This window comes from Zalophus californianus, chromosome 14, assembly GCF_009762305.2.
Source record: "Zalophus californianus isolate mZalCal1 chromosome 14, mZalCal1.pri.v2, whole genome shotgun sequence".
NCBI lineage: Eukaryota > Metazoa > Chordata > Mammalia > Carnivora > Otariidae > Zalophus > Zalophus californianus.
The window spans coordinates 57,672,071-57,696,128 of record NC_045608.1 but is presented as its reverse complement, the minus strand read 5'-3'; the positions used below and the strand labels follow the sequence as shown (position 1 = coordinate 57,696,128).

The 24,058-nt window shown below is 46.2% G+C and overlaps 2 protein-coding genes across 5 annotated transcripts in view; one reads left to right on the top strand and one right to left on the bottom strand.

Moving 5' to 3' along the window:
• TPGS2 (tubulin polyglutamylase complex subunit 2) overlaps positions 1 to 3,530 on the top strand; it is a 91,402-nt gene extending 87,872 nt beyond the window's left edge. The window contains exon 9 of the transcript XR_004819627.1: positions 3,374 to 3,530. The gene's annotated coding sequence lies outside the window, so the exon portion shown is untranslated. The remainder of the gene's footprint in view (positions 1 to 3,373) is intronic.
• FHOD3 (formin homology 2 domain containing 3) overlaps positions 1 to 24,058 on the bottom strand; it is a 450,944-nt gene that overhangs the window by 19,196 nt on the left and 407,690 nt on the right. For 3 of the 4 annotated variants that reach the window (XM_027576518.2, XM_027576519.2, XM_027576520.2), the window contains 7 exons: positions 18,699 to 18,881; positions 17,201 to 17,320; positions 16,322 to 16,483; positions 11,803 to 11,993; positions 6,263 to 6,455; positions 2,187 to 2,210; positions 486 to 660 (listed from right to left, as the gene is read on the bottom strand). In XM_027576518.2, the coding sequence (XP_027432319.1) occupies positions 486 to 660; positions 2,187 to 2,210; positions 6,263 to 6,455; positions 11,803 to 11,993; positions 16,322 to 16,483; positions 17,201 to 17,320; positions 18,699 to 18,881 (1,048 nt within the window). The remainder of the gene's footprint in view (positions 1 to 485; positions 661 to 2,186; positions 2,211 to 6,262; positions 6,456 to 11,802; positions 11,994 to 16,321; positions 16,484 to 17,200; positions 17,321 to 18,698; positions 18,882 to 24,058) is intronic. The other variant, XM_027576523.2, reaches the window with a different exon arrangement.

Genomic DNA, 24,058 nt, shown 5'->3' with positions numbered 1-24,058 from the left:
CTTGCCTCTAAAGATTTAAAAAGGCAAAAAGGGGACGATGCTTGAATCCAGCAAATTTTCCCTACACAGGGCCAGCCAGTGAAAACCTGAGGCCCTACGGGCCCCTCAGTCTCTGCCCCAACCACTCAACTCTGCCACGCCTGGCTGTGTTCCAGTGAAAACCTCATTTACAACATAGGTGGCTGGCTGAATTGGGCCCGGGGCCATGGCTTGCTGACCCCTGCTTTAACCCACGAGGGTCCATTCATAATCATATCTCCTCTTGTGTGAATGAAGTTACACTTGTGGGAGCGCCGTGTGGTTTGGAGATAAGTACTACAGTGAGTCCCAGAGATGTGAGTGAAGGCAAGGGTCTATGGCAGCATGGGCAGCCCTCAGCAGATACTGCCTGGGCACAGTCACCTGCACTGCCATGACGGGGACGGGACCAGACAGGGAAGCCGCCCCCCCCACCCCGCCCCCAGCGCCCTCCGGCCAGGAGTCACCTCGGCTTGCTCGGCTGCGGGTGCGGACGCCCAGCACCGGGGTGGTGTCTTCCATGGCAGGTGACGAGGTCTTCAGCACAGCCTTCATGTTCTCATGCTCCGTGGCGTCCTCCGCGTAGCTCAGGCCCTGCGGCTGGCTCAGGGGTGCTGGAGGGCTGCCAGAGAACTTGCCAGACTGCAAGACCAAAGGAGGGGTTAGGGTGGGAGATGACTCCCCCAAAAACCAACTTCCGTTGAGGAAAACCTTTCTTGTTTATGTGCATTCCACAGACATATTCCCTACGGTGGTCCCTAAGGTTGTGCATGGGCCAGTGACAAACATCCATGGGGACAGGAAGTTCTCTTATCAGAAAGAACAGCGCTGGTCCCAGAAGGCCCACAGCCATCCCTCCACTGCAGTGGCTCTCCTGACTCACCGCAGTACCCGCAGCGGGTGCCTGCTAGGGGCAAATGACATCAACCCGGGGAACAACTCGGAAAGCCCATCTGTTTCTAACACCAAAGCCCTGATAGGAGAATTAAAATATGCCCAGTTAATCAAATGTATTGAGTTTTGTTTTTTTTTTTCATTTAGCACCATAGAGCAGTTAAAATTTTCTTATAGATCACTTAGGATGTTAGCATTTAAAAAGTGGGATTCAGTCACAGAATCCTACTACGGTAAGCACTGGGAAGGATCTTTCCAGAGCTAGCCCCATCCCTTGACAGAGAAGGAAATTGAAGCTCTCCAAGATTCAGTGACTTGCCAAAGGCCCCAGGGGAATCAATTGCAGGGCCCAGACCAGAACAGGACATAGAAATGCATGCTGAAACAGTTTGGCAACACTCATTGCTTCTGGCTGTGTCCAGAAATGGGGTTGCTCATATTCTCTAACTGTAGCTGAGCAAAGAATCAGGGCATATATGTTGTAAAAGAGGTATGCTAGCACAATGGGCCATATGTACACAAGGCGAAAGAGCTGGATGAGAAAGAGAAAGTCAGATCAATGTTTGCAAAGAGCAGTCCCACAGATGCCTGGCTTCCCCTTTGCATCGAGTGTCTCAGCCACGGTAACAGAGCCCAGGCCACATCTGCTTGTACTACCTGCACCTGCTCTCTCATCTTCTGGGGCCAATCGGCCCTGATGTCGTCTCTGGTTCTCCCATCTGCACCAGGGCCAGGAGGAGGAGCCCCTGCCTTCCCACCCCTGCACCCACGAACCCCAATGAATCCGATGGACGTCAGCTGAGAAAAGAGGCACAAGTCAAAGGATGCCCATGAGTGATGACCACTTCCGGGGCCGCTGTCCCACTTCCTCTTTGGTTTTAGGGCTCTTTCCCTGGTTATTCTAGAATCCAGTTCTCATATTTGGGTTGCCAAAAGGCTCAGCCAGGGGGACAGGAGGGAGGATTCCCTGTCTACTTCCCCAATACGAGGAGAATATCTCCAATATTAGATCAGCTGAACTTGTCAGTCTTGACAGGGCCTGGGACTCAGGGATGGCTTGGAAAATGCAGTTAGCCTTTTGATTCCTGGCATACCCATTATGATGAGAACCCGTGTAAGGAGGTTAGTGATCACACAGAAAGCAACCAGAAAACGATCATGCATGGTTTAGAGCACTGGATGGTGCTGAGGCCTCATGCTGCTTATGTTAGGTTAGACTACACACGCTTGGGAAGGTCAAGTGTGGCATTCTTCATGTTTATAAACAGTCCTACCTCTACTTCATCCTCTTCATCAGTCTACTCGAGAGGACAGGAAAGGATGGAAAAGACAGAAGGGATTCTTAGAAGGTACAGAAGTTAGCAAAGATGAGATCATCTCCATGTCACACCAAATTCCAAATAAAGAAACTGGCCACCACAACCAGGGTCCACCCTGCTGATGTGGGACCTGCCAGGCCCTGACTGCATAGCCCTCCTGCCCATGTCCAGACATTCCCTACTCTCAGCCCCAAGGCCAGTTCTGACCAATGTCAGGAGGAATCTGTGGGGCTCCAGACCAACCTCCTGAGGCTGCCCCAGGGCGCATAGCCAGCGTACTTGGTGTCCTGAGTACTACAGACCTAACTCCCAGCTCTGTGCCCTGCTCCTCAGCTGACCACATCCTGTGGAACCTGCCACAGCCTGCCGGTCATCAGGGCCTCTAGAGGTGAACCCGCCTCCACCTGCCTGGTGCTGCCTGTCAGCCACCATCCCCCCACTTCATCCTGAGTGCTTGAACCCTCCCTGCCCGGGCTGCCAGGTCTGGGCCTCCATGAATCCTTCCACACACAGGCCAGACAGAACAAGGGCAACAGCTGCCCAAGCAGACTGGGTCCCATTATGCTCTCCTCAGAAACATGAAATTCTGTTCTTTTAAAAATCTTACCTGCCCCTCATGGAGGCTTTCTGAGCAGACATGCCCAACTTTTAATTACCACCAGATAAACTTCTTTAAGTACTTTTTTTTTTAAGATTTTATTTATTTGTTTATTTGATAGAGAGAGAGACAGCGAGAGAGGGAGCACAAGCAGGGGGAGTGGGAGAGGGAGAAGCAGGCTTCCCGCCAAGGAGGGAGCCCGATGTGGGGCTCGATCCCAGGACCCTGGGATCATGACCTGAGCTGAGGGCAGACACTTAACAACTGAGCCACCCAGGTGCCTCAGTCCTGCTCTATTTTTATGTCTACCTTAGAGCTTATTTATTTAACCGGGATGGTTGGCATTTTCTCAGCCATCAGCCCATGCACAGGGTACTACATATACAAAATCTCCAGCCTTCTCGACATCCCCCAAAGGAACTACCATTCCCTTTTTACAGAAGACAAAGCTGAGGTGACACGCCTGTGAAACTGAAGGAAACATTTAAAATAGTCAGGACACCAGAGGGGGAGCCTCACATCTTACTACTGTCATCAATTGCAGCCACCAACAGGAAGCAGCCTGCCTTATGACCCAAGAGGGATGAAGATTTTCTCCTCACCTAGCAACAGCCCCGCCAATGAGAAACCACTGCCACCAGGACCGCTCACCTTTATCCAAGGGACATACACTGGAAGCAGCCCCTCCCAATGACCGCTTTGCTCAATAAAGAAATGTTCCTCTCCTTTGTTCTCTGGACTTGCCTATGGTTTTGTCATAGCCTGCGTGTCCCAAATTGCAATTCCTCTGCCATTCCTTAATAATCTCATTTTGCTGCTAAAATAACTGGCTGGTTCATTTTCAACAGAGCTCCCCACCACGCCCTGATGTGGAGGTCCTGAGACTGACAGTCTGAGTTCTTTTTTTTTTTTAAGATTTTATTTATTTATTTGAGAGAGAGAATGAGAGAGAGAGAGAGAGAGAGAGAGAGAGCATGAGAGGGGGGAGGGTCAGAGGAAGAAGCAGACTCCTCGCTGAGCAAGGAGCCCGACACGGGACTCGATCCCGGGACTCCAGGATCATGACCTGAGCCGAAGGCAGTCGCTTAACCAACTGAGCCACCCAGGCGCCCCGACAGTCTGAGTTCTTGCAGCCCATCTTGCCTATGACAACAGCAGAAAGGGCCACGGTGGTCTTATGCTGCCCAGCCACCATTTTGTCTAGAACTAGCTCGGGGCAAAAGGATGAGGAATCCCTTCATTTCTCACTGACTCCTACCTGGGAGGGCCCCCGGATTTTGAGAAAGGAAGCCTTCTGCATTTCAGAAACAGAGAAAGAAGAGAAGGGGCAGGCACACAAGGGCAGATACAGGGCAGACTCCACACGCAGGGCTTTCAGATTTTACCCAGGTTTCAGTGTGTCTTAAACAACAGTTGTTTTTCTAAAATCATCTCTGTTTAATTGCTACCACTTCCACATTCATTTTACCCAGCATCTATATTAAAAATGATTTGCCACACAGTTTTCTCGAAAAATCATTTCCAGCTCTAATGTCCAGAGACTCCACCTGTTGCTGGGTTTTGTTTTTAGTGGTTTAAGTTGTGTACGTGTGGTTTTCTAACCAGATCATGAGGACATCCTTGGGGTATAAGCTTGTGACTGCGGCGCTGGGCACACCAGGGGAACCTGAGAGGGGAAAAGAAGCTCTACACTTTGTCTTGAGTGACAATATCCTAAACTTCCAGTAGATGGCAGTCTCTCTATGTGAATGATGCCACTTTGACCAATGAAAACCAGACTAGGTTGAGGATGAACCCTGAAGCCTGCCCTGTCCACATTTTAATGGGAATTTAAATATTTTTCAGTCAAACTCTAGAAACATTTACCCCTGTTTATAAATAGGCAAGCTGGATGTTTTCAGAGAAGGGCAGAATTTGAAAATTAGTAGGATCTGTAAAAAAAAAAATCTCAAGAATTTGGCAAGAAATTTTTGTCTTCATAACTATAAACATATTGGGCTTATAGTTTTCACCTGCCAATGTGTCTCACTTCCACAGAAATGAGGAAGCCCCTTTTAAAACTTTTAAAAATAACACCTTGGAATGAAAAGTGGGCCACAGTTTGCCCAGATGGATTCAGTTTGCTTCCTGTTGCTGTCCTCTGGGAGGCTACACGTCCTCTGGAACCCAGATTTCAAGAGAGGAGAAGAGAGACTCTCAGCGGGTGGCACTGGCATTCAGAACTGTCAGCGGGCTGTACAAAGGGCCCCTCTGCAGAGAAGTGATCTAAGGGGTGAGAAAATTCCAGGGGAACAAGGAGTCTGGGTGAAGGGATGGTGAGGGGCTGAGTCCCTTGTTGTTCTCAGAAATGCCTTAAAATTACAACAAAATTTTTAAGATAATGGATCCGGTCTCCACATCCGTCAAGCATGTGGGCAGTAATCACGCACCCTCTGTTTCTCCTACAACATGCACACCCACCTGGAGACAGAAGGCAGAACTGATTTTATTCCTCTCCAAAGAAATCTGCCTGACTTGAGCTCAGTTGAGGCTTGCAACCCTCAGGATGATGGCACTCTCTATCACTTGGACATTTACCCATCCCATTCTCCAAATCACTGAGAGCCAGTGTACTTCTCAGATCCATATACAGATGGGTTAAGTTTCATAAAGACCCACCAGAAAGAGGCACCTGCATAGTAGGTCTTTGTCTCTGGCATCTTCACACATCCCTTTCCCCTCCATTGACAGAGCGTCTCGTGTCTGAATGCCCATGGCACCTGTGGCCTGCAGAGTTTGGGGCTGAGGTGGGAGAAGGGAGCCCAGGAGCAGGGGAAGCATACAAGCGTGCAGCCCTCCACCCCCACCCCCAAGGGGCTGTAGGGAACTCCAGTTGGATTCACTGTTCTGCGGATCTCTCCCCACCTAAATATTCTCTGACCTAAGGGACTGCCAAGAACCCCTCAGGTTATGTCTCTGAGCCACCACATCCGTTATTTCTCAATTCAGATGCCTCAAATGGGTGGTCGATGCGTCAACTGACGGGTTGTATAGCACTGTTATAACGATTAAAATCCTGAATCAATTCCCAAATCAGTTTATCTGTCTCCCTAGGATAAGTGGAGTTATCTTCTATATTTTTTTTCTTCTGCAAAAATGCACATCCCAGAGTTTGAAAATGGAATCAAGCCTTTAATGACACCACATCCTACAACACCCCAACATGGGTCAAAATTCCTCCACTAGCCACACACCCTTCATTTACATGTATTTGCCCCACGTCTGTCATATAGCAGATTTTCACTGTAATAGGAGAGGAAGAGTTTAAGAGCACTTTTTAAAAGATGGCATTTTTTTCCAGTCAAAAAAAAAAAAAAAGCACAGCCCCTAAACTGTGGGGGTCGATCTACTTTCACCATAAATGACACAAAGAGATGGAGTTCACGGAACTTACGTCGGTGATCATCTTCCCTCTGGTCTTATTTCTCTCTCTGTGGTTGGCCCGTTTCTGTTTCTGCTGCAAAACCCTTTCCCTGGTGGTACGATACTCCAGTGCAAATTCACTAATGATCCTGCAGAACTTGTTTATGTTCACTTCCCGAATTGCATAAGGTGGGTGACCCATAAAGAGCAAAAAGGAATGGAACCTGCAATGAAAAACCCAAGAGTGGTGATGACTTTGGCTCTAAGGAACAAAAGCCAGCTGCCTAAAAACTTTCAGCACGAAACCAATCAGGCAAGCATTGTTCTTCATTCCTGGGGCTCTGGGGTTATAGAGTCTTCTTGAGCAAAAAATTCAACCAGAAGTCAGGTTCAACTCACTTTCTCACTGATGGAAGATGTCTAGGTGGTAGGATTTTAGGAGATTAGTTACTGTTTTCTTTTTGCTTATAAGTGTTCTAATGTTTTTCTAAAATGTATGTGCAAAGCTTTTGTAAGAAAAAGGATAAAGCATTATCTTAAAGAAAATACTGCACAAGTTTCTAGGTTATGTAAGAATTGAATACGGAATAAAGAAACATAGCTTAGCAATTCTTGAGAACATGCTTTAATGACTATTGGAATAAACACAATCATATGAGTTGTTAACTGATGGTTTGTAAAAATGCTGATTAAGTTTTCTGTGAGTAAATATTCTGAAATATTTTCTTATATTACATACAATTTTTTTTTTTGAGAGTGTGCACAAATGAGTGGGGGGAGGGAGGAGGGGCAGAGGGAAAGGGAGAGAGAGAATCCTACAGTCCTATGCAGGCTCCACACCTGGTGTGGAGCTCAACGCGGGGCTCAGTCTCATGACTCTAAGATCATGACCTGAGCTAAAATCAAGAGTCAGATGCTTAACAGACTGAGCCACCCAGGCGCCCCACATACAATCTTAATTTTATTAGGAAACACCACACAGCAGCGCAAAATAAATTTCAGCTATTTAACTTTATAAATTAAAAATTATTGGATTTTATTGACTTAAACATTTTGTAAAGGAAATTAAATAAGCAAACATGTACACCATTTCTAGTTATCAGGAAATGAGAAAGAAGATACTAGGAGACAGAGGGACATTTGTATGTAGACCAAACAGTCTTCTATAAATGATCCCACTATTTGTGGACAACTACTTTTGTTTTTGATCATCTAATTTGTACAGTTTGAATAGGGGTTTCTTTTCTTTTTTTTTTTCAAGTGAGGGAAATGGGCTTATTCTTTATGTGAAGAATAATAAAGTAAAACATACAACTTATAAATAAAGGGGCCGAAAAAAGTGCTGTTTAAAGTCAGAAAATTTAGCTAGAACTATAAAGCTCTTAGAGGAACACAGACTGTAAGCTTCATGACTTTGGATTAATCAATGATTTCCTTCTTACATGTGACACCAAAACCATCAGCAACCAAAGAAAAAAATAGATAAACTCGACTTGATCAAAATTCAACACTTTAGTGTTTCCAAAGACCACCACCAAGACTGAAAAAACAACCCATGGAATGGGGGAGAATTTGCAAATCATACATCTGATAAGAGATTTGTATCCAGAATATATAAAGAAATCTTACAACCCAACACTAAAAAGACAAAGAAAATATGGACAAAGGATGTGAATAGGCATTTCTCCAAAAAAGATACACAAATAGCCAATAAGTGCATGAAAATTTGCTTCATATCACTAGTCATTAGGGGAATGCAAATCAAAACCACAGACAGTAACAAGTGTTGGTGAGGATGGGGAGAAATTGGAGCCCTTATACAGCAGCAGGTAGGAACATAAAATGGTTCAGCTGCTATGGAAAAGTCTGGCAGTTCCTAAAAAGTTACTACCTGACATTATAGAGGGGATATAGGATCTATGATCTATGATATGTTAGCACAGGATAGCGTATGCAAGAAAAATCCAGGGGACAATCAATCAGTCTCTTCGCTCTGTTCCATCATCCACTCTTTTCCCCAAGTGTGCCAATGATTATGGGGTCCGGCCCAAGAAGGAGAGGGGTGGAATTTGGGGTACCAGGAAGCCAGTGTGGGTGTCACCTGTCTCCCCATCTCTCCCCCTGGAGTGCCAGCCCCTTGCGGAGTTCTCCGGAGGCCTTCCTGCACTGGCCCGTGTGTGCCAGTGCCTACCACCCTGTGCGTAATGGCCCCACGAGTCTACGGGAGCGAGTGAGCACACCTGTTCAGCCGCGGGGTGGGACGAGGCTGCTGGGGGGTTGCAGCGTGAAAGGAAAGGGGAGTATGCATGTTCAGGCATGCAGAACGAGATGTTCTTAGTCATGCTACGGTTTTGAAAGCTGAGTTTTACCTAAAGAGGATTGTCTAGGTTCTTTTATCTGCCCCTTTACCCAGTGGAGATCCAGTGGAATAACTAAGGGAGGGCCAGACAGGAAGGTGGGTGGCTAGATGTGGGTTCTCATCTCTCTCCAAGGAGGCCCTGGAGTGGAGAGAGGTTTGTTGAGAGGCTAAGAAGTGCTGAGGCCAAGAAGGATTTCTGTCCCACCAGGGGGTCCCTGTGCAAGATAGGGGGTTCCAGGCCCAAACAGAGCACCCCTGGCAGAGTGCAAAGAGCAGCGTGGTTAGATGAGGAAGCAGGAGGGTCTGGCCAGACTCGTCGGGCCTCACGGGATCCTGCGCGGTATACAGTGGGCCCTAGGGAACACAGAGGGTGTGAGCAGAGAGCCTGAGGCTCTGAGGTGATGAGTGGAGCAGGGAGAGGGGAGACCTGACGACTTGTCCCTTCAGCTGCCAATCACAGCAGGGGGTGCCAGCAGAGGCCAGCCTGGCCTGTCCACATGGGAGGCTCGTGAGGTTCCAGACGGCTCCATCCGGGAACCTATCCCCTTCTTCACCACTGAGCTCTGGAAATCACTGTTCTTCCCCAAGGCCAACTCTGAGAGGGTAGCAGGGGCGGGTCGAACTCTTGAAGTCGAACCCAGGAGACTCAAAGTTTAGCTGTTTACGTTATCGACTAGGTCAGCAGACTGCTACCCCACCAGGCAGTGGGTCATGAAGCAGCTGGACTGAACAGTGAAGCAAGCAAAAGTTATTCTCTCTGCACGTGTGAGTGGCATGAGAACAGATCTGCAACTCTTGCAACCTGTGAAGGTTTGCGTTCGTCCCCAGGAGCCAGATAACCTTCACACGCTGAGAACCTTTGAGTAGTGTCTGTGGGACAACTGCTTCTTTCAAAAAGTGCCCTCTTAAATGGATTTCTAATTACACAGATAAAAATATAACTCTTACACTTGCAGGTGAGGAAAAAAGACGAAGGCCTAGCTATTTCCAGCTTTCTAATCTGAAGTCTTCTATCTAGGCTGGTCTGCATGCCCCAAAGGATTCCACCCGTATCCACCTCAGCTAGGGTTTTACTCCTCTCTGGGTCTCAGTTGCCCAGTGTGTAAGGGGAACGTGTTAGATCAGAGCGGTCACAGGCGATGTTCCTGGGAACTGCTGGTAGTTGGGGAGGGGAAGAGGAAGCAGAGCCTCTGGGGCTCTCAGGCCCCCATGGCCATTTCAACAAGATATTCCTACTTTCATCACTTCTACATATCGCGTTCCTGCTACCAACTTCATTTGAAGCCAGGGTTTTCTGGTTTAGGTGCTTTGGCTTGGCCACTACCTGGACCCACACTTTAGCCCATGGCCCTTTATACTGCCCATGATTCCTAGCTCGTGCTGGTCATCCCCAGTGGGACAGGCACCAGCGAGGAGACAGGGATCTAGGTCATGCAAGAGCAACCATCATTTGGGTGACCAGCTTACCAGGGAGAATGGGACAATCAGAGCAAACATTATATGCATCTTATACACACACACACATACACACACGAGCCTATAGCTTAAGGAATAGCTGTAACACCAAAATGAGTTTTCACCTGTCAGGGACAAAATGGCTAATGTGATCAGGCCTAACAGCTTTACAAGACTTTCAGAAAATTGCTCCAGTTTCAGGACATTCCAAGTGGAAACTATTTGTTTACTTGAGCGGTTTTAAGTTGGAAATTGCTCGTATCATACAAAGCACGGAGGGCCAAAGCAGCTCACATTCCCTGCCTCCACTTTTTAAACATGTTAAGAGCATAGCGTACTTTGATTTCACTAAGAAATCTAACCAAACCTCTGATAAGTCCCTCCACTCCAGGGGGCCCTGTGGGGTCAAGGTGGAGGGCAGCGAGAGGGGTTCACGATTGAATTCCAGAAGTACTGAGTAATGGACAGTCGTCGACCTGGAGGGAAGATTCTGTTCCTTATTCTTGTCCTGGCTAACATTTAAAGACTACCACCGCCTTCTCCGCCCTACAACAGTCTGGATCGAGACCCAGGAGGTATACAGTTACTAAAACAGCAAATGGCACAAGGTGGGTAAAAGCTCGGAGGCAGACAAGACAATTAGGTTGTAGGGGTTCAAGGAGGGTGAGGGAAGGAAAGAAAAAAGAAGGTTAAAGGAGGGTGGGAGGCAAGGAGAGAGATAAAAAGTTAATAAAAAAATACAAAACAGACAGGGATAAATGAAAATACCGCCCCTCTGTTTAAAAAAATAATCAAGTGCTTAGACACTGGCCTGGGAATGTACCTGAGGGGGGCAGGTCCCTGGGAAAGGCCCCAAGGGGAGGGCTCCCTTCACAGAACCTCGATGAGGCCTGTTTCAGAAGGCCTGTCACCAGAGCACCTGCTCCAGGTGGACTACGGCCTGCAGGTCTGGAGACCTGCACACCTACTCAGTAAGGCCCGGAACAGAGCATTCGAACCCCAAAGGCCAGGCCAGGGGACCTACAACCATACCCTGTAATACCGCAAAGATACTCTGGTGGTACGTGGTCAGAAACGGCCTGGCCCAGGAAGTCAGAAAACCCAGGTTCTTGTCCCGGTGTTGCCACTGCTTACAGGCGAGCCAGCCCTGGACTGCTATGGAGCAGACCCCAGCCAGCTCCTAGACCCCAGCTAGCCTCCTTGCTGGCAAGCAAGGCCTCATACAGCCCTGCATGTCTCCCAGGGTCCTCTTGGATCCTGGGACTCTAAGGGCAGCTGGTCCAGAGGTGGCACACATTGGGGGCCCAGGCCTCATTTAGGCAGGCTGCTGCACAGCAGCCTCAGAGAATCAGTTAAGTGGAAGGTTCTGGAAGGAGCACTGTAGATTATATAAAGGAGCTTTTCTAACAAGTCAAGCTGCCTTGCTAGGACACGTGCTGTATGCACGCAAAACTGTTTAAGCAGATGCAGAGATACAACTTGTCAGAGAGCTTAGAGAGGCAATTCCGGATCAAATGGGATTTTTGGATCACATTACCTCTGAGATTCCTTCCAACCTCAAAATTCAATGGTATTACATTATTGGGGTGTGTGTGTAAGAAAAATACCCATGAAACAAACATGGGCAAAGGTGTATTTTCTATGTACACAGAACTTACAGTACAACTTTTGTAAACTTAACCTTCAGATCTTGGCTTGTAGAATATTTTTAACGTGCCATTGTATAGGTGTTGCCATTAGTTCCTTCATCCACTTACCTGTTAATTATTCTTCGATGGACAATCTTTAAAATTATAATTCGCTCTGCACAGTCTTTTAGGAACTCTGACATTCGCTGTTTTAAAACTGGTTTCATTTCATGTTTTGCAATTGCCTTGAGGTGATCCCATGAAGCTTTGCATCTTCTCTCCATCTGACATAAATTATCCTGAAGTTGATCAAAGTCAACCTGAAAATCAGAGGGAGAATGATGGCAAATGCACTGAAACAAGCGGACACCAACCTGAACCAGGAAACTCAACTGCCTCCGGGAGAAACAATCATCAAAACCAAATTGGCATCTTGAAATACAAATATATTTATGGCTTAAAAATCATCCACATGTGTGTATTTGTCATTATCTTGACATCAGATTATTTAGTGATAAAGCTATTCCCCCCAATGAACCCAATGCAAATATCACTCCCCCACCCCCAATTTGGAAAGAAATCTTAGGAAAGTCTTTGGGAACCGTAAATTAAAACATGATATCAAGGAACCAGTACAAGATGAACTGAGCAGATGTCTCATAAAATTTTTCAGAGCACTCTTGTTCTTCAGAGATGATTTTTCACTTAGGGTTATAGGAACACACCCGTCATACAGGGATGGTTCTAATATGGTGGGGCCGGCTCAGGGGCAGACGGCGTCTCTTCACAGTGATCTCTTTTACACGGTGTGACAAATTTTATTTCTCCACCCATTCATTCATTTGACCCACACCCAGGGAGAAACTGGTGTATGTCAGTTCCTATAGCAGGCACTGAGAATGCAAAGACAGATGTTGAATGAGACTAAGTTGCTGTTCTCAAGGAGGCTCATTGTATAGACAGGTGTACAGACCAAACGCTGAGGATGTACAGAACCCACAGGTATGCATGCGTGTGTGTCTGTGTGTGTGTGTGTGAGAGAGAGAGAAAAAGAGAGAGAGAGAGAGAGAGAGGTCTTGCTGGCAGATGTAAGCCATGTGTGCAAAGAACAGATGTGACACAGCTCCCACTGTGCTCTTCAGGGAAGTGGAAACAGTCTGGATTAACTGAGGTAGCCTGAAATGAGGCTTTCTAAAGTGATGCTTTTACTGAATTTCTAGACTAGAAATTATGTGAATCAAAGAGTTCGTCAGGGCTGTGGGACAGGGGAAAGAAACTCAGAAAGCGGGTGGTGGGGGGAGGGAGGCAGAAACAGATAAATAGGTGAGCTTTAGGGAGGAGACTGAGGGCACAGAAGTAGATGCAGAGTGGGAGTTGGCGGGAGAAGGTGAACGCTGGGCAAATCAAGGTCAGAGGGAGAAAGCAAATGCATGGAGGTGAGGCGCCATTGCTTAGATGACAGAGGTCAGGGGATGTGAGCCTGGATGGGCGTGCCCAGGGCGTTTGCTGCAGTGGTCCTGCCCTCCACGAGACAATGGAGGAGATCAAGTCAACGAAGGTCAGAAGATCTATCACCAGATGGGATGATGCCAAGCTGAGCACAACGGATGCCCTGGGGACCAGGCAAGACAGGGCAAGTCCTGGGTTTCTTGGGTGCTGAAGAGCCAAAAACAGAAGGCAAGTTTAGGCGGACCCCTGGGATTCAGGTAAGCAGGGGATTCATGGGACTTTGGGAAAAATAATTTGCCTGAAACCAAAGGAATTCTGGGTCCAGAGTAGAAAAAGCTTCACTTTCCTAGGATATAGTGGAGCTGAGAAAAAAAATCAGGTGTTCAGCCAAGAAGGAAAAAAAAATGTAGAGTTAGAAAAGCGCTAAACATTTCAAAGAGTAAGTCTAGAAAAGGATCCGGATGACCTGGGACTGACAACTACTATATCTAGGAGATTTCAAGCCAGTTGTAATATGTCTAATCCTAGCTCCCTGGATCTGTCTTCATTTGCATCTGGCAGCTCCCTGATACACAATAAAATAACCTCCGTTCCGCTCAGACAGGCCCCGAGCAGGCCCGTGCAGTCTAACGTGGTGAAGCTTGCCCGGCGCGGCAGCGGGTAGATCAGCCAGCGGACGCCGAGTAAGAGACGGTTTTCCGAGGAAGAGTCCACCGTGAGCCCTTAAGGTGGGGGCAGGAGAAAGTAGCCGACTGCCAACAGAAGCCAGGTGGGGGAGCTCTTGATGAGCTGCAATTTGAGGGTTGAGCTTAATGTAGCTTCTCTGGACAGGGTTGGAAGGCTGTCTCATCTGGCTGCCTGTCCAGCCAGAGGCCATGGGCCCAGGCCACCTGAGTCTTCACAATTATCCCCTGATCTCAGGTTCTGTTACTAGCTCCACTTGGGAGGAGACAAGCGGATGCACAGGAGAGGTGAAGTAGCTTGTGAGAGACCACACAGCTCTTAGTAGTGGAACTGGGATCTGAACCCAAATCTCTCTGGCTCCAGAGTCTAAGTTCTCAACCAGCATGCTGTAAGCCTAGATTTGCCCCTAAAAAATTCCACCCCAGAGACAGCACTGGCCTGGCCGCCTCCTTTGAGAAGGAAGTGCTTGCCAGGAAGACCTCTCCTGATGACTGACCCACACACGGGCCACTTTCGTGTGTAGGAAGCCCCATGAGCTGTGCTCTGAAGCAGAGTCAAACCTTATCAAGTCAGACTGGGACACTGTGGGACAGCTCAGGGACATGCCTACCCTGCAGATGCCAGAGCAGCCTGCCCCTTGGGGGCCGCAGTGCTGAGGCCCCACGGGCGACACACCAGGGGATGGAGAGAATGCAAGTAGGGCTGAGGTTTCCTGAGGCTTATTTTGTGCCTGTCTACACAGAAGGACCCCTCAATACCCCAAAAGGCTTTGGGAGTAAAGACTGAGAAGTGGTAGATGGCCTCTTGCAAGTCACAGGGAGCTGGATCAACAGTCATCTTTAGCAACTACCACCGTTAATAGGTAAAATCGACCTGCACTTTTGGCTTGTGTAGCCAATCTTTGCATAAGGATAAGTTAGTTTGTTATTACTTAATTAAAAACTGAACACCCTTTGGGAAAGGCCTGATACTGGGGTGGGGTGGGGGGCCGCTGGGGCAGTCACTGGGGGCCAGCCTGGTGTCAGAACTCCTAGGCCAGGCTGCTTTTGTTCCAAGCAGGCTCCACCTAGAAGGCAGCCCTGGGAAAGAACAAAGGACCACATACAACTAAGGAACTGATTTGTTCTGTGTGGGCCTGGAAACAGGACAAATATGACTGCAGATATGTAGCAGACTCCGTCTCAAACAGAGGTATTCCTAACAAACTGCCTTCTGAGAAGGTGCTCACGGCGGGTGTCAGAGCAGCTGCTGGAGGACCCCCAGCTGCCACACGCAGAAGGGCTTTTGGTCTTGGTCAGGACACAGATGCGATATTTGTAAAGACTTCAGAACAGGGCCTGGCACGGAGTAAACACAGGAAGGGTGCCTGTGAAGTAAAGGAGTCTGTGTTCTCAGAAGCCTGTGGTCAGCTGTTGGAGCTGGGGGATCGCTGGCCATGCCTCCTTCTGCCACAAGGCAGGCCCACTCTCAGGCCGGCCCAGGGCCCCCTGCTTGCTGTACTTGGCAGCTGCCGGCCTGTTGCTCCTGAGGCAGATGAAGGAGGGTCCCAGCCCCTGGGGCCCCACAAGTCAGTTTTGTGGGAGAAGGCGGCAAGAGAGAGTTCCGTGAGGGAGATTTCAGGGGGCCCTTCCCCACTGCCCACCACCCTCTCTCCTCTTCTTATACTAGGGTCCAGAGTGTCCCAGAACTAAAGGTCATCTGCTTTCAGCTCCTCAGCCTGCCCAGGCTGGGTTTCCAGAAGTTTCCCACACACTGACCTGACTCCTGTTGCCCTATTCAGCCCTTCCCCATGCGTTTCCTGTTGCTCCCGAGACCCTCACATTGTCCAGCTGTGCTGAGTTGGGGATTCCTCGGGGGTTGTTCAGCCTCAGTGATGCTCCTGCAAGTGGGGGCAGCTGGGAGTCCAGCTACTGCAATGGTCTCTTTTCTAATAAACCACAAGTTCATGAAGATCTTAAGTGTGTACCCAATTTAAGAGTTTGCAGCCGAGGGGCCAAAGCTATATACTGTTTACAGCCCTATAAAACTGTTCCCTCTGTGTAAGATAGGAATAGCCAGCCAATCCGTGAGGGAGCAGAAGGCCAGGTGCCCTCTTCTCTCCTGGCTCCACGCCTCACTGCAGGGTCCTATGGAAGTCTGAGGAGGAGCCAAATTGCATCGTTGTGACATTTTTGCCCACCCAAGGCAAGTGGAGAAGTTTTCATGCTCGGGAGAATCCAGGCCTGCTGAGTAACACTGCTCCACGGCGGATGCAGGGCTTAGGACCGGGATGGCGGACCTGCCTCACATAGCTCAGTAGGGAAGAAGCTGATGGAGAACCAGAGGTGGGAAAAGGATCTTAAAAGCCCGTTAGAAAAGGCATCAGACAAGTCATATCCACAAAATCTAGAGCAAGGGTTGCAAGCAGCACTTGGACGTTTTTACTTAATAGAGCCTATGTTCCTCAGAGCTGACTGACAAAGATCCAACATCTGAGGGAAAGGCATGGCCCCCTCCTCTGCACCCATGGACGTACCTTGGCTGACCTGGTGACAGCCCCGATCTCAGAGTACAGATCAGAGCTGTCTGGGAAGTTTTCCACCACCATGGTGCACACGTGGTGGAGAAGTGACTGCTTGTGCACGGTGTCTTTGACTTCTGGAACCTTCTCGAGGTAGCTTAACTCAAACGCTTTGGCCTGTTTGGTGAACATTAAATAAAAGACAAAAACAAGTTTTACACAGGCTCTCAGAAAGGCACAAAGGGCTAGAATCAATGCCCTGTTGGGGTAGCCTAATATTTCATTCCTCTGTGACTGGAGCTTCTCAGGCCACATGTTCCATCACCCTTAGCTGATCACATAGGGACCAGCTACAACAGAGCATGAAATGCGCCTCCAGCCCTTTTCCACCACAGCCATCAGCCACAAGCTGTCCCAGGCCTCTACCCCTAAATCAGGGAGCTGTAGGGCTGGGTTTCTGCCATCTGGGTATCTACAACTTCTTTCTCTCTTTGCCCTCTACTTTCCTACCTCTTGACCAAAGACAGGCCAATTTTTTTTTTAAGTTGGTTTATAATGTGCATAAGTACAAATATTTGAGCGATAAGTTCAGGAAAAAATGGGGGAGGGAGATGGGAGAAATTCTCTCCAACGTCAGTTTTGAGAGTAGCCAAGCCACATAAGGAACAGGATGCTTATTTTTCTAAATTTTCTTATTTAATAGCAAGATACAGACTCAAATAAATAGGCCCTGATAAGTGAAGGACAAAATTCCTTCTAGATTTTCCAGCAAGAAAATACAAAAGTTGCTTCATTTGTGCTTTGGAGGACCAGAGGTACAACCTCCCTCAGCTAATGAAGGGCAGGGATTTTGTGACAAAGGAGGCAGGAGAATAAGGGATATAAAACACTTACATTAGTTCCATTTAGAAAGTTCCCAATGGCTAAGAGAGTAGACAGGATAAAGCCCAAGGTTTTATTGTTCTCCAGTTGGTCTATTCCTTCCTTCAGATCCAAAAGTGGTTCTGCCACTTCCTTTCAATTAAAAAAAGTTGCAAGGTGATGATAAAGAATGCACATTTTGGCTTTACTTTGTTCTTTTTAACTTTTGTACAAGGTAACCAAGTGAAGTTCTCCTTGGTATAAGGCAGTCCCATATGATGGGCCCATGCTGCTAAGTATGGAAAAGTGCCAAAAGGCAGCGGGGAAGTCTAGTCCTCAAACTCTCCTCAGTGGAGACCAAATGGGTATGTGTGGCTACCTGTGCTGGGGTGACAAGTCTCCCCCTGTTCCTGCCCATCTGCCAAGCTCAGGCAGGACCCTTAGACCACCCTCCCCTCTCTCTACTTCCTTTGCATGTATCTTCTGCATCTGGACCATGGTCTTCCTCTTCTCTTTCTCCTTCTAGGCAGATGACTCCAGAAACTGTCCCTCACTGTCCCTGGACACTTCAGGTTTCCTAACCTCCCCTCTGGGCACTCTGTGGCTGGCACTTCTTAGCCCTGGTTACTTTCTAGAAGACTGTCATCCTCATTACTGCCACTGCCTTCGTAACTGCCGCTCTCTCAGACTTTCACGCTGGTTTTGAGACTACGTCACACCAAATCACCTCAGCAGTCCTATATCTCTTCATCCTCACTTGATTTCTGAATGAATTCAAACACCATGGTTCCCTCCTGATGCCCCTACACGCACTGCCACCTATCTGGTCCTCAGAATAAAACCCTGCTGCCTCCTTTGCCAGAGGATGGAGACCTTACAGGCTCTCCTATGCTTTGAATCTGTCTCCTTTGGGCACTTCCTCTCAATTAAGCTCATTCCAGCTCACCTTCCATCTCTTTCCTCCCTACTGGTTCCTTCTGCTCAGCCTGTAAAAATACTCCCATTTCCCCAGTCCAGAAGACACCTGCTCCTTCTACTTCTTACTCAGATGAATCTTCCCATGCCTTCACTGTTAAGGTTCCTTTCCTTCTATTCTCCTCTCAATCTCTTAGAGTAGCTCATCCTCAACTTCCTATAGAGATTCTCAAAGTGACTCTGCCAGGCTAACTGCCACAGACAATGGCAGTTTAGGTGACTGTCATCAGGTGGAAGGATTATAAGTCACTTTCTATATTGTGCATTTCTATGTTTTCCAAATTTTTACAATGAGTTTACATAGAAAATTAAAATTTTTTTTAACCAGTCATCTGGTACCCTGAAGCAAGTGTCTGAGGCTTTCTCCAGGCTGCCACTGGAGAAAAATGCCTCACTGCCAGGCCGCCAATCACTCAGTGCAGACACAACCTCATCATAATCAACTTGCCCTTCAAACCCTCACTCAAGAATGATACCTCACTCCCTTCACCAATACAAAACTGACTTTCTCAACACTGGGAGAGAGGGCTGGCTAACTCCCTTCTTAAGCGTATACCTTTTCTGTTGTTTCATAATCCATTTTGAATGCCCAGAGGTGGAGCCGAGCCGAGAGCTCGCTGATGGAGGAGAGCGTGAGGAGGAACTGCTCAGCACTGCCCAGTGGCACATCAGGGTTGGCCAGCTGCGCCTCCTGGATCTTCTGCTTCTCTTCTTCAGTGGGAATCATGGTCAGAATTTTCTGGAAAGGTGGAACAATGTAGTATATTCTTAGTGACAGACCCTACCCCAGCCCTTTGATGTTTCCCAAATCATACTGTAATTTTCCAACCAGGTAGTAGAGAAATTCCATTGTCAGTGTTCATATAATACGTAGGTGCGCACCATTGTAAAACAAATACCATAGAGAAGAAAAGTCCCAGGTAGAGTCTAAATTCACTTTCATTTATTCTAAAATGGTCTCTCTCTCTCTCCTTTAATCTCCTGTTTCAGAAGGAATTTAAAAATCTTGCCCTAAATTTTCTGGATCTCATACATAAAGCACATTCTAGGCAAGAAAGGGGGATGGGACGTGAGAGAAAGGGGAAAGCATAAGCTAGAAGGTTAGAGAGCAGGTCCCTGTTTCCAGGAAAAAGAGAAAATTTGTCTGGACTATATGAGAACTCAGACTGGCTTTTGCACATAGGGCATACTATAATTTTAATTGTTATAAATATTTAAACTATATTTCAAATTTAAGGTAGAAATGAAAACTTTTTTCATTCTTATTTTTTTAGGGAGGGAGAGAGAGGCAGGGAGGGGCAGAGAGAGAGGGAGAGGAAGAGAGAGAATCCCAAGCGGACTCCATGCCCAGCACGGAGCCCGATGTGGCGCTTGATCTCACAACCCTGAGATCATGACCTGAGCCGAAACCAAGAGTCAGACACTTAACCGACTGAGCCCCCAAATGAACACACTTTAAATAATATCAGAATCAAGTCTGGTTGAGGAAAAATGATGATGGTATTTATAAAAAGCAGTATCTACCTACTAATTTAAAAATACCCTTTGCTTCTATTTGTTTCTGGTTAAAATTAATGATGGAAGGCAGAGGAGGCAAAAAGTCATCAGAAGGATTGATTCTTATAGGTTCAAATTCCTTAGTGACTATAAGTAGTAGTATAAAAGAAGGTAATAGTTCCCATTATATAACATTTCACAAACAACATTATTAAAGGTAAGGGGTCATTATGTTTCTCTCATTTCTCCTTCTCCAGTATTGTGCCACACTTTTTGGTAACTTCTGTTAATTCATTAATTCTAAGTGGCTTTGGTCACTGCTCTATAGTAGCAAGCATCTGGAGAGAAGTGGAAGGAGCTCTGGTTCTGGGTAAGATGGGGTAGACATCCTCCACCCCATCTCAGTGCTACTGTGTGCCATGGACAGCATGAATGGAGCAGGTATTGGAAGACTTTAAGAAGTACACGGTGGCAGGTGGATTGGGGAAGAAGATCAGAATTGGAAGTTCAACTCAACTGGTAATTAGCTGACCATCTGTCCTCTGGTATTCCCCAGCCGGAGCTCAGGTAGCCCCAAACCTGGAAGGGGGTATCAGGTGCAGAGACAGCTCCAGGGCAATCCTCTAGCGCCGACTTGAGCAGTGGGAAAGGGGTCTCCTAGTAGCGACATTAGTGGCAACAGGGGCTGGTGGTCTCCTACAGCTCTGGGGAAGGGAACCTTGCTCTCCAATCAGTGGGGCTATGGCCCCAGCAGGGCCAGACTAAGGGAGTCGACAGGGTAAAGCCCAAGATTTTATTGCTCTCCAGTTGCTCTACTCCTTCCTTTCGGGTCCCAAAGCGGTTCTGTCACTTCCTTTCAATTAAAACATTGAAAAAACACAATAAAGAATGTACATATTGGCTTTACTTTGTTCTTTTTAATGTTTGTACAAGGTACAAATAGGTACAGTTCTCCTCGGTAGACGGCAATCCCATGTGATGGACACATGTCCCCTGGGCACGTGCTGTCTTCTCTTGGCTTGGCCCCAGACATGGCAACAGTCACAGAAAATACATAGCAAAGTGAGGCGACCGAGCCCCAGCTTTTAGCTGGATGACCAAAAAGGAAAGCCCCAGGGAACTAGAAAGTATTCGGGAGGTCAGGGAAAATGAAGAGCCTGGCAAAGCAAGTGCAAAATATTATTTAAGAACTTCTGGGGTCGGGGCGCCTGGGTGGCTCAGTCATTAGGTGTCTGCCTTTGGAAGCTCAGGTCATGATCCCAGGGTCCGGGGATCGAGCCCCGCATCGGGCTCCCTGCTCAGCGGGAAGCCTGCTTCTCCCTCTCCCACTCCCCCCTGCTTGTGTCCCCTCTCTCCCTGTGTCTCTCTCCATCAAATAAATACATAAAAATCTTATTTAAAAAAAAAAGACTTCTGGGGCCATCCCTGAGCTGTTTATGTGTAAATCTGACCTTAAACGTTGTATCAAAGACTTTGAAAATTGAGCTGACACTGGAACCACAGTTTAAAAGAGGCAGGTCAGAACCTGTGGCCTGAACCCAAGCAAGTGGGGAAATAATTTATTTCCTCCCTCCCTCCTTCCACCCTCCCCTTCTCTTTCTATCTTTCCTTTCTTTCTTTTACGAGACCAGAATCACTAGAAAAAAATACTACAAGAAAACTACAGACCAACGTCCCTGATGAACCTAGATGCAAAAATCCTGAACAAAACTATTTTGAGATATATTACATATATATAAACATATATATATGTTTAAGATATATAAACATTGCTGTATTTCATAAAGTAATATATTAAAAATAATTATATTTATATATATATTATTTTATATATTTAATTTATATATATTTATATATTTTTATACATATTATATTACATATAATATATTAAAAATAATAACAAGATTGGTTCAGTACAAAAAAACCAATAAAGGTATTTAATGTAAATGTAATTAATCTACCATATTAATGGTCTGAACAAGAAAATTCACATAATGGTATCAACTGGTGGGCCACTTGGGTGGCTCAGTCAGTTGAGCATCTGACTCTTGATTTCAGCTCAGGTCATCATCTCAGGGATGTGGGATTGAGCCTGGCATCAGGCTCTGCACTCAGTGGGGACTCTGCTTGCGATTCTCTCCCTCTGCCCCTCTCACCATCCTCCTCTCAAATCAATAATCTTTAAAAAAAAAATAATGTCAATTGAATCAAAAAATATTTCTGATATTTTTGATAAAATTCAGTATCCATCCATAACAGAAAACTCTCAGCAACCCAGCAATAGAAGGAATCTCCTCCAGCTGATAAATGACATTTATGAAAAACCTACAGCTCATATCATACTTAATGGTGACAGGCTGAATACTTTCCCTCTGAGATTGGGAACAAGACAGGGTTTATGAAATTTAAAAAAGACATATAGATCAGAAAGGAAAAAGCAAAACTATTCCCATCATAGACAGCATAATTGTCTATGTAAAAAATTGTGAGGAATCTACAAAAAATTTATAAAACCATGAGTTTAACAATATCATATGATTTAAGGTTAATATATAAAAAACCAATTTATCTCTATATTGATAGTAAACAGTTACAAACTGAATTTTTTAAAAAATACTATTTATAGTAAAATATTTAGGTATAAATCTAACAAATCATGTGCAGATCTATATGCTAGAAAGTAAAAGTGCTGGTGAAAGCAATCAAAGACAATCTAAACAAATGGGGATATACTATGTTCCTGGACTGAAAGACTCAATATAGTCAAGATGTTAATTTTCCCCAAACTGATCTACAAATCTGACTCAATTCCAATAAAAATACCACCATGAATTTTTTGTGGATTTAGACAAGCAGGTTCTAAATGCTATATGGCAAAACAAATGAACCAAAACAATTTTGAAAACAGGTAAGATCTACTCTAGAGCTAGAGGAATAAGACGGTGTGGCACAGGTCATGGGACAGACACACGGATCAGGGGGACAATACAGGGAGTCTGGAAATAGAGGACACAAATACAGCCCAGCGATTTTGACCAAGGTGCAAAGGCAGTTCAACAGAGAAAGGATAGTACTTTCAATAAGTGGTGTTGGAACTGGAATTCATATGCAAAAAAAAAAAAAAATGAACCTCAAACCTTAAAAGTTACACAAAAATTAACTCAAAAGGCATCACAGATCTCAAAGTCAAAGGTAACACTACAAAACTTTTAAAAGGAAACACAGAAGGAAATTTTTGTGACCCATGTTAGGGCAACAAACTCTTAAGACATGATATCAAAAAAGAATAGGTTGAGAAACTGTAACTTCATCCAAGTTAAAAAGGCCTTTCCTCTGTGAAAGACACTGTGGAGAGAACAAAAAGACAAATTATAGCTCCTCAAAGTTGTTAAACACAGATTTACCATATGACCCCGGAATTCCATTTGTAGGTATTGACACTAGAACAATGAAAACTTATGTTCACATAAAAACTTATACGTGAGTATCTGTAGCAGCTTAATTCACAATTGCCAAAAACCAAATCAAGCTACATAATCCTTCGACAGACGAACAGACCAACTGTGGTACGCCCCGGTAATGCAGTGGTGCTCAGCAATCAAAAGGGACCAACTACAGTTACATACCACAACTTGGATGAATCTCAAAAGCATCAGTCATGCTGAGTGAAAGAAGCCAGTCTCAAAAGGTTACCCACTGCACGGTTCCACTTTTATGACATTCTCGAAAAGACAAAACCATAGTCATGGGAAGAGATCAGTGGTCACCAGAGGCTCCAGGTGGGTGAAGGGTGTGACTAGAAAGAGCTAGCACAAGACCTTTTCTGGGACACAGGGTGGTTCTCAATCCTGACTACAATGGTCACTACATGAATTTATAGATTTTAAAAGTCCTAGAACTGGACAAGTCAATTTGCCTTTATATTAATGCAAAAAATTAAGAATAAAATAAAAAAACTGGACAAGACAGCCTAATCCACAAATGCACAAATGTTCACATGACTGTGATTCAGGATCTACCTGGGCGGGGTGGCTGGCATCCTGGGTCTGATGACAGAGTTCTCAGGGCTGGTCATCTCTGTAGTTTCTTAGAAGCCAGTGATGCCAAAGTGTTCTGTGCTTTGGTCATGGTGACGCTGCAGAAGGGGAGCCTAGGTTTCCTTCATCGTGGCCCTAACACTGAGACGGTGTGGGTAGAATCTGAGCATCTGGGCACATATTCAGCAACAATGCTCCTTGCTCCCCCAGAGGCTCACGCTCTTGCTCCCACCTGTCTACACAGATGGTATTAAAAAATAACCAAAGCAATCTGAGATGTCACTCCTTTAAAAACATCCAGGATCTGAACTGAACTAGCCTTTATATTTTAACTTTCATACTGCTTAAGTTGTTTGAAGCGTGTACGAGAATTCCAAAACAA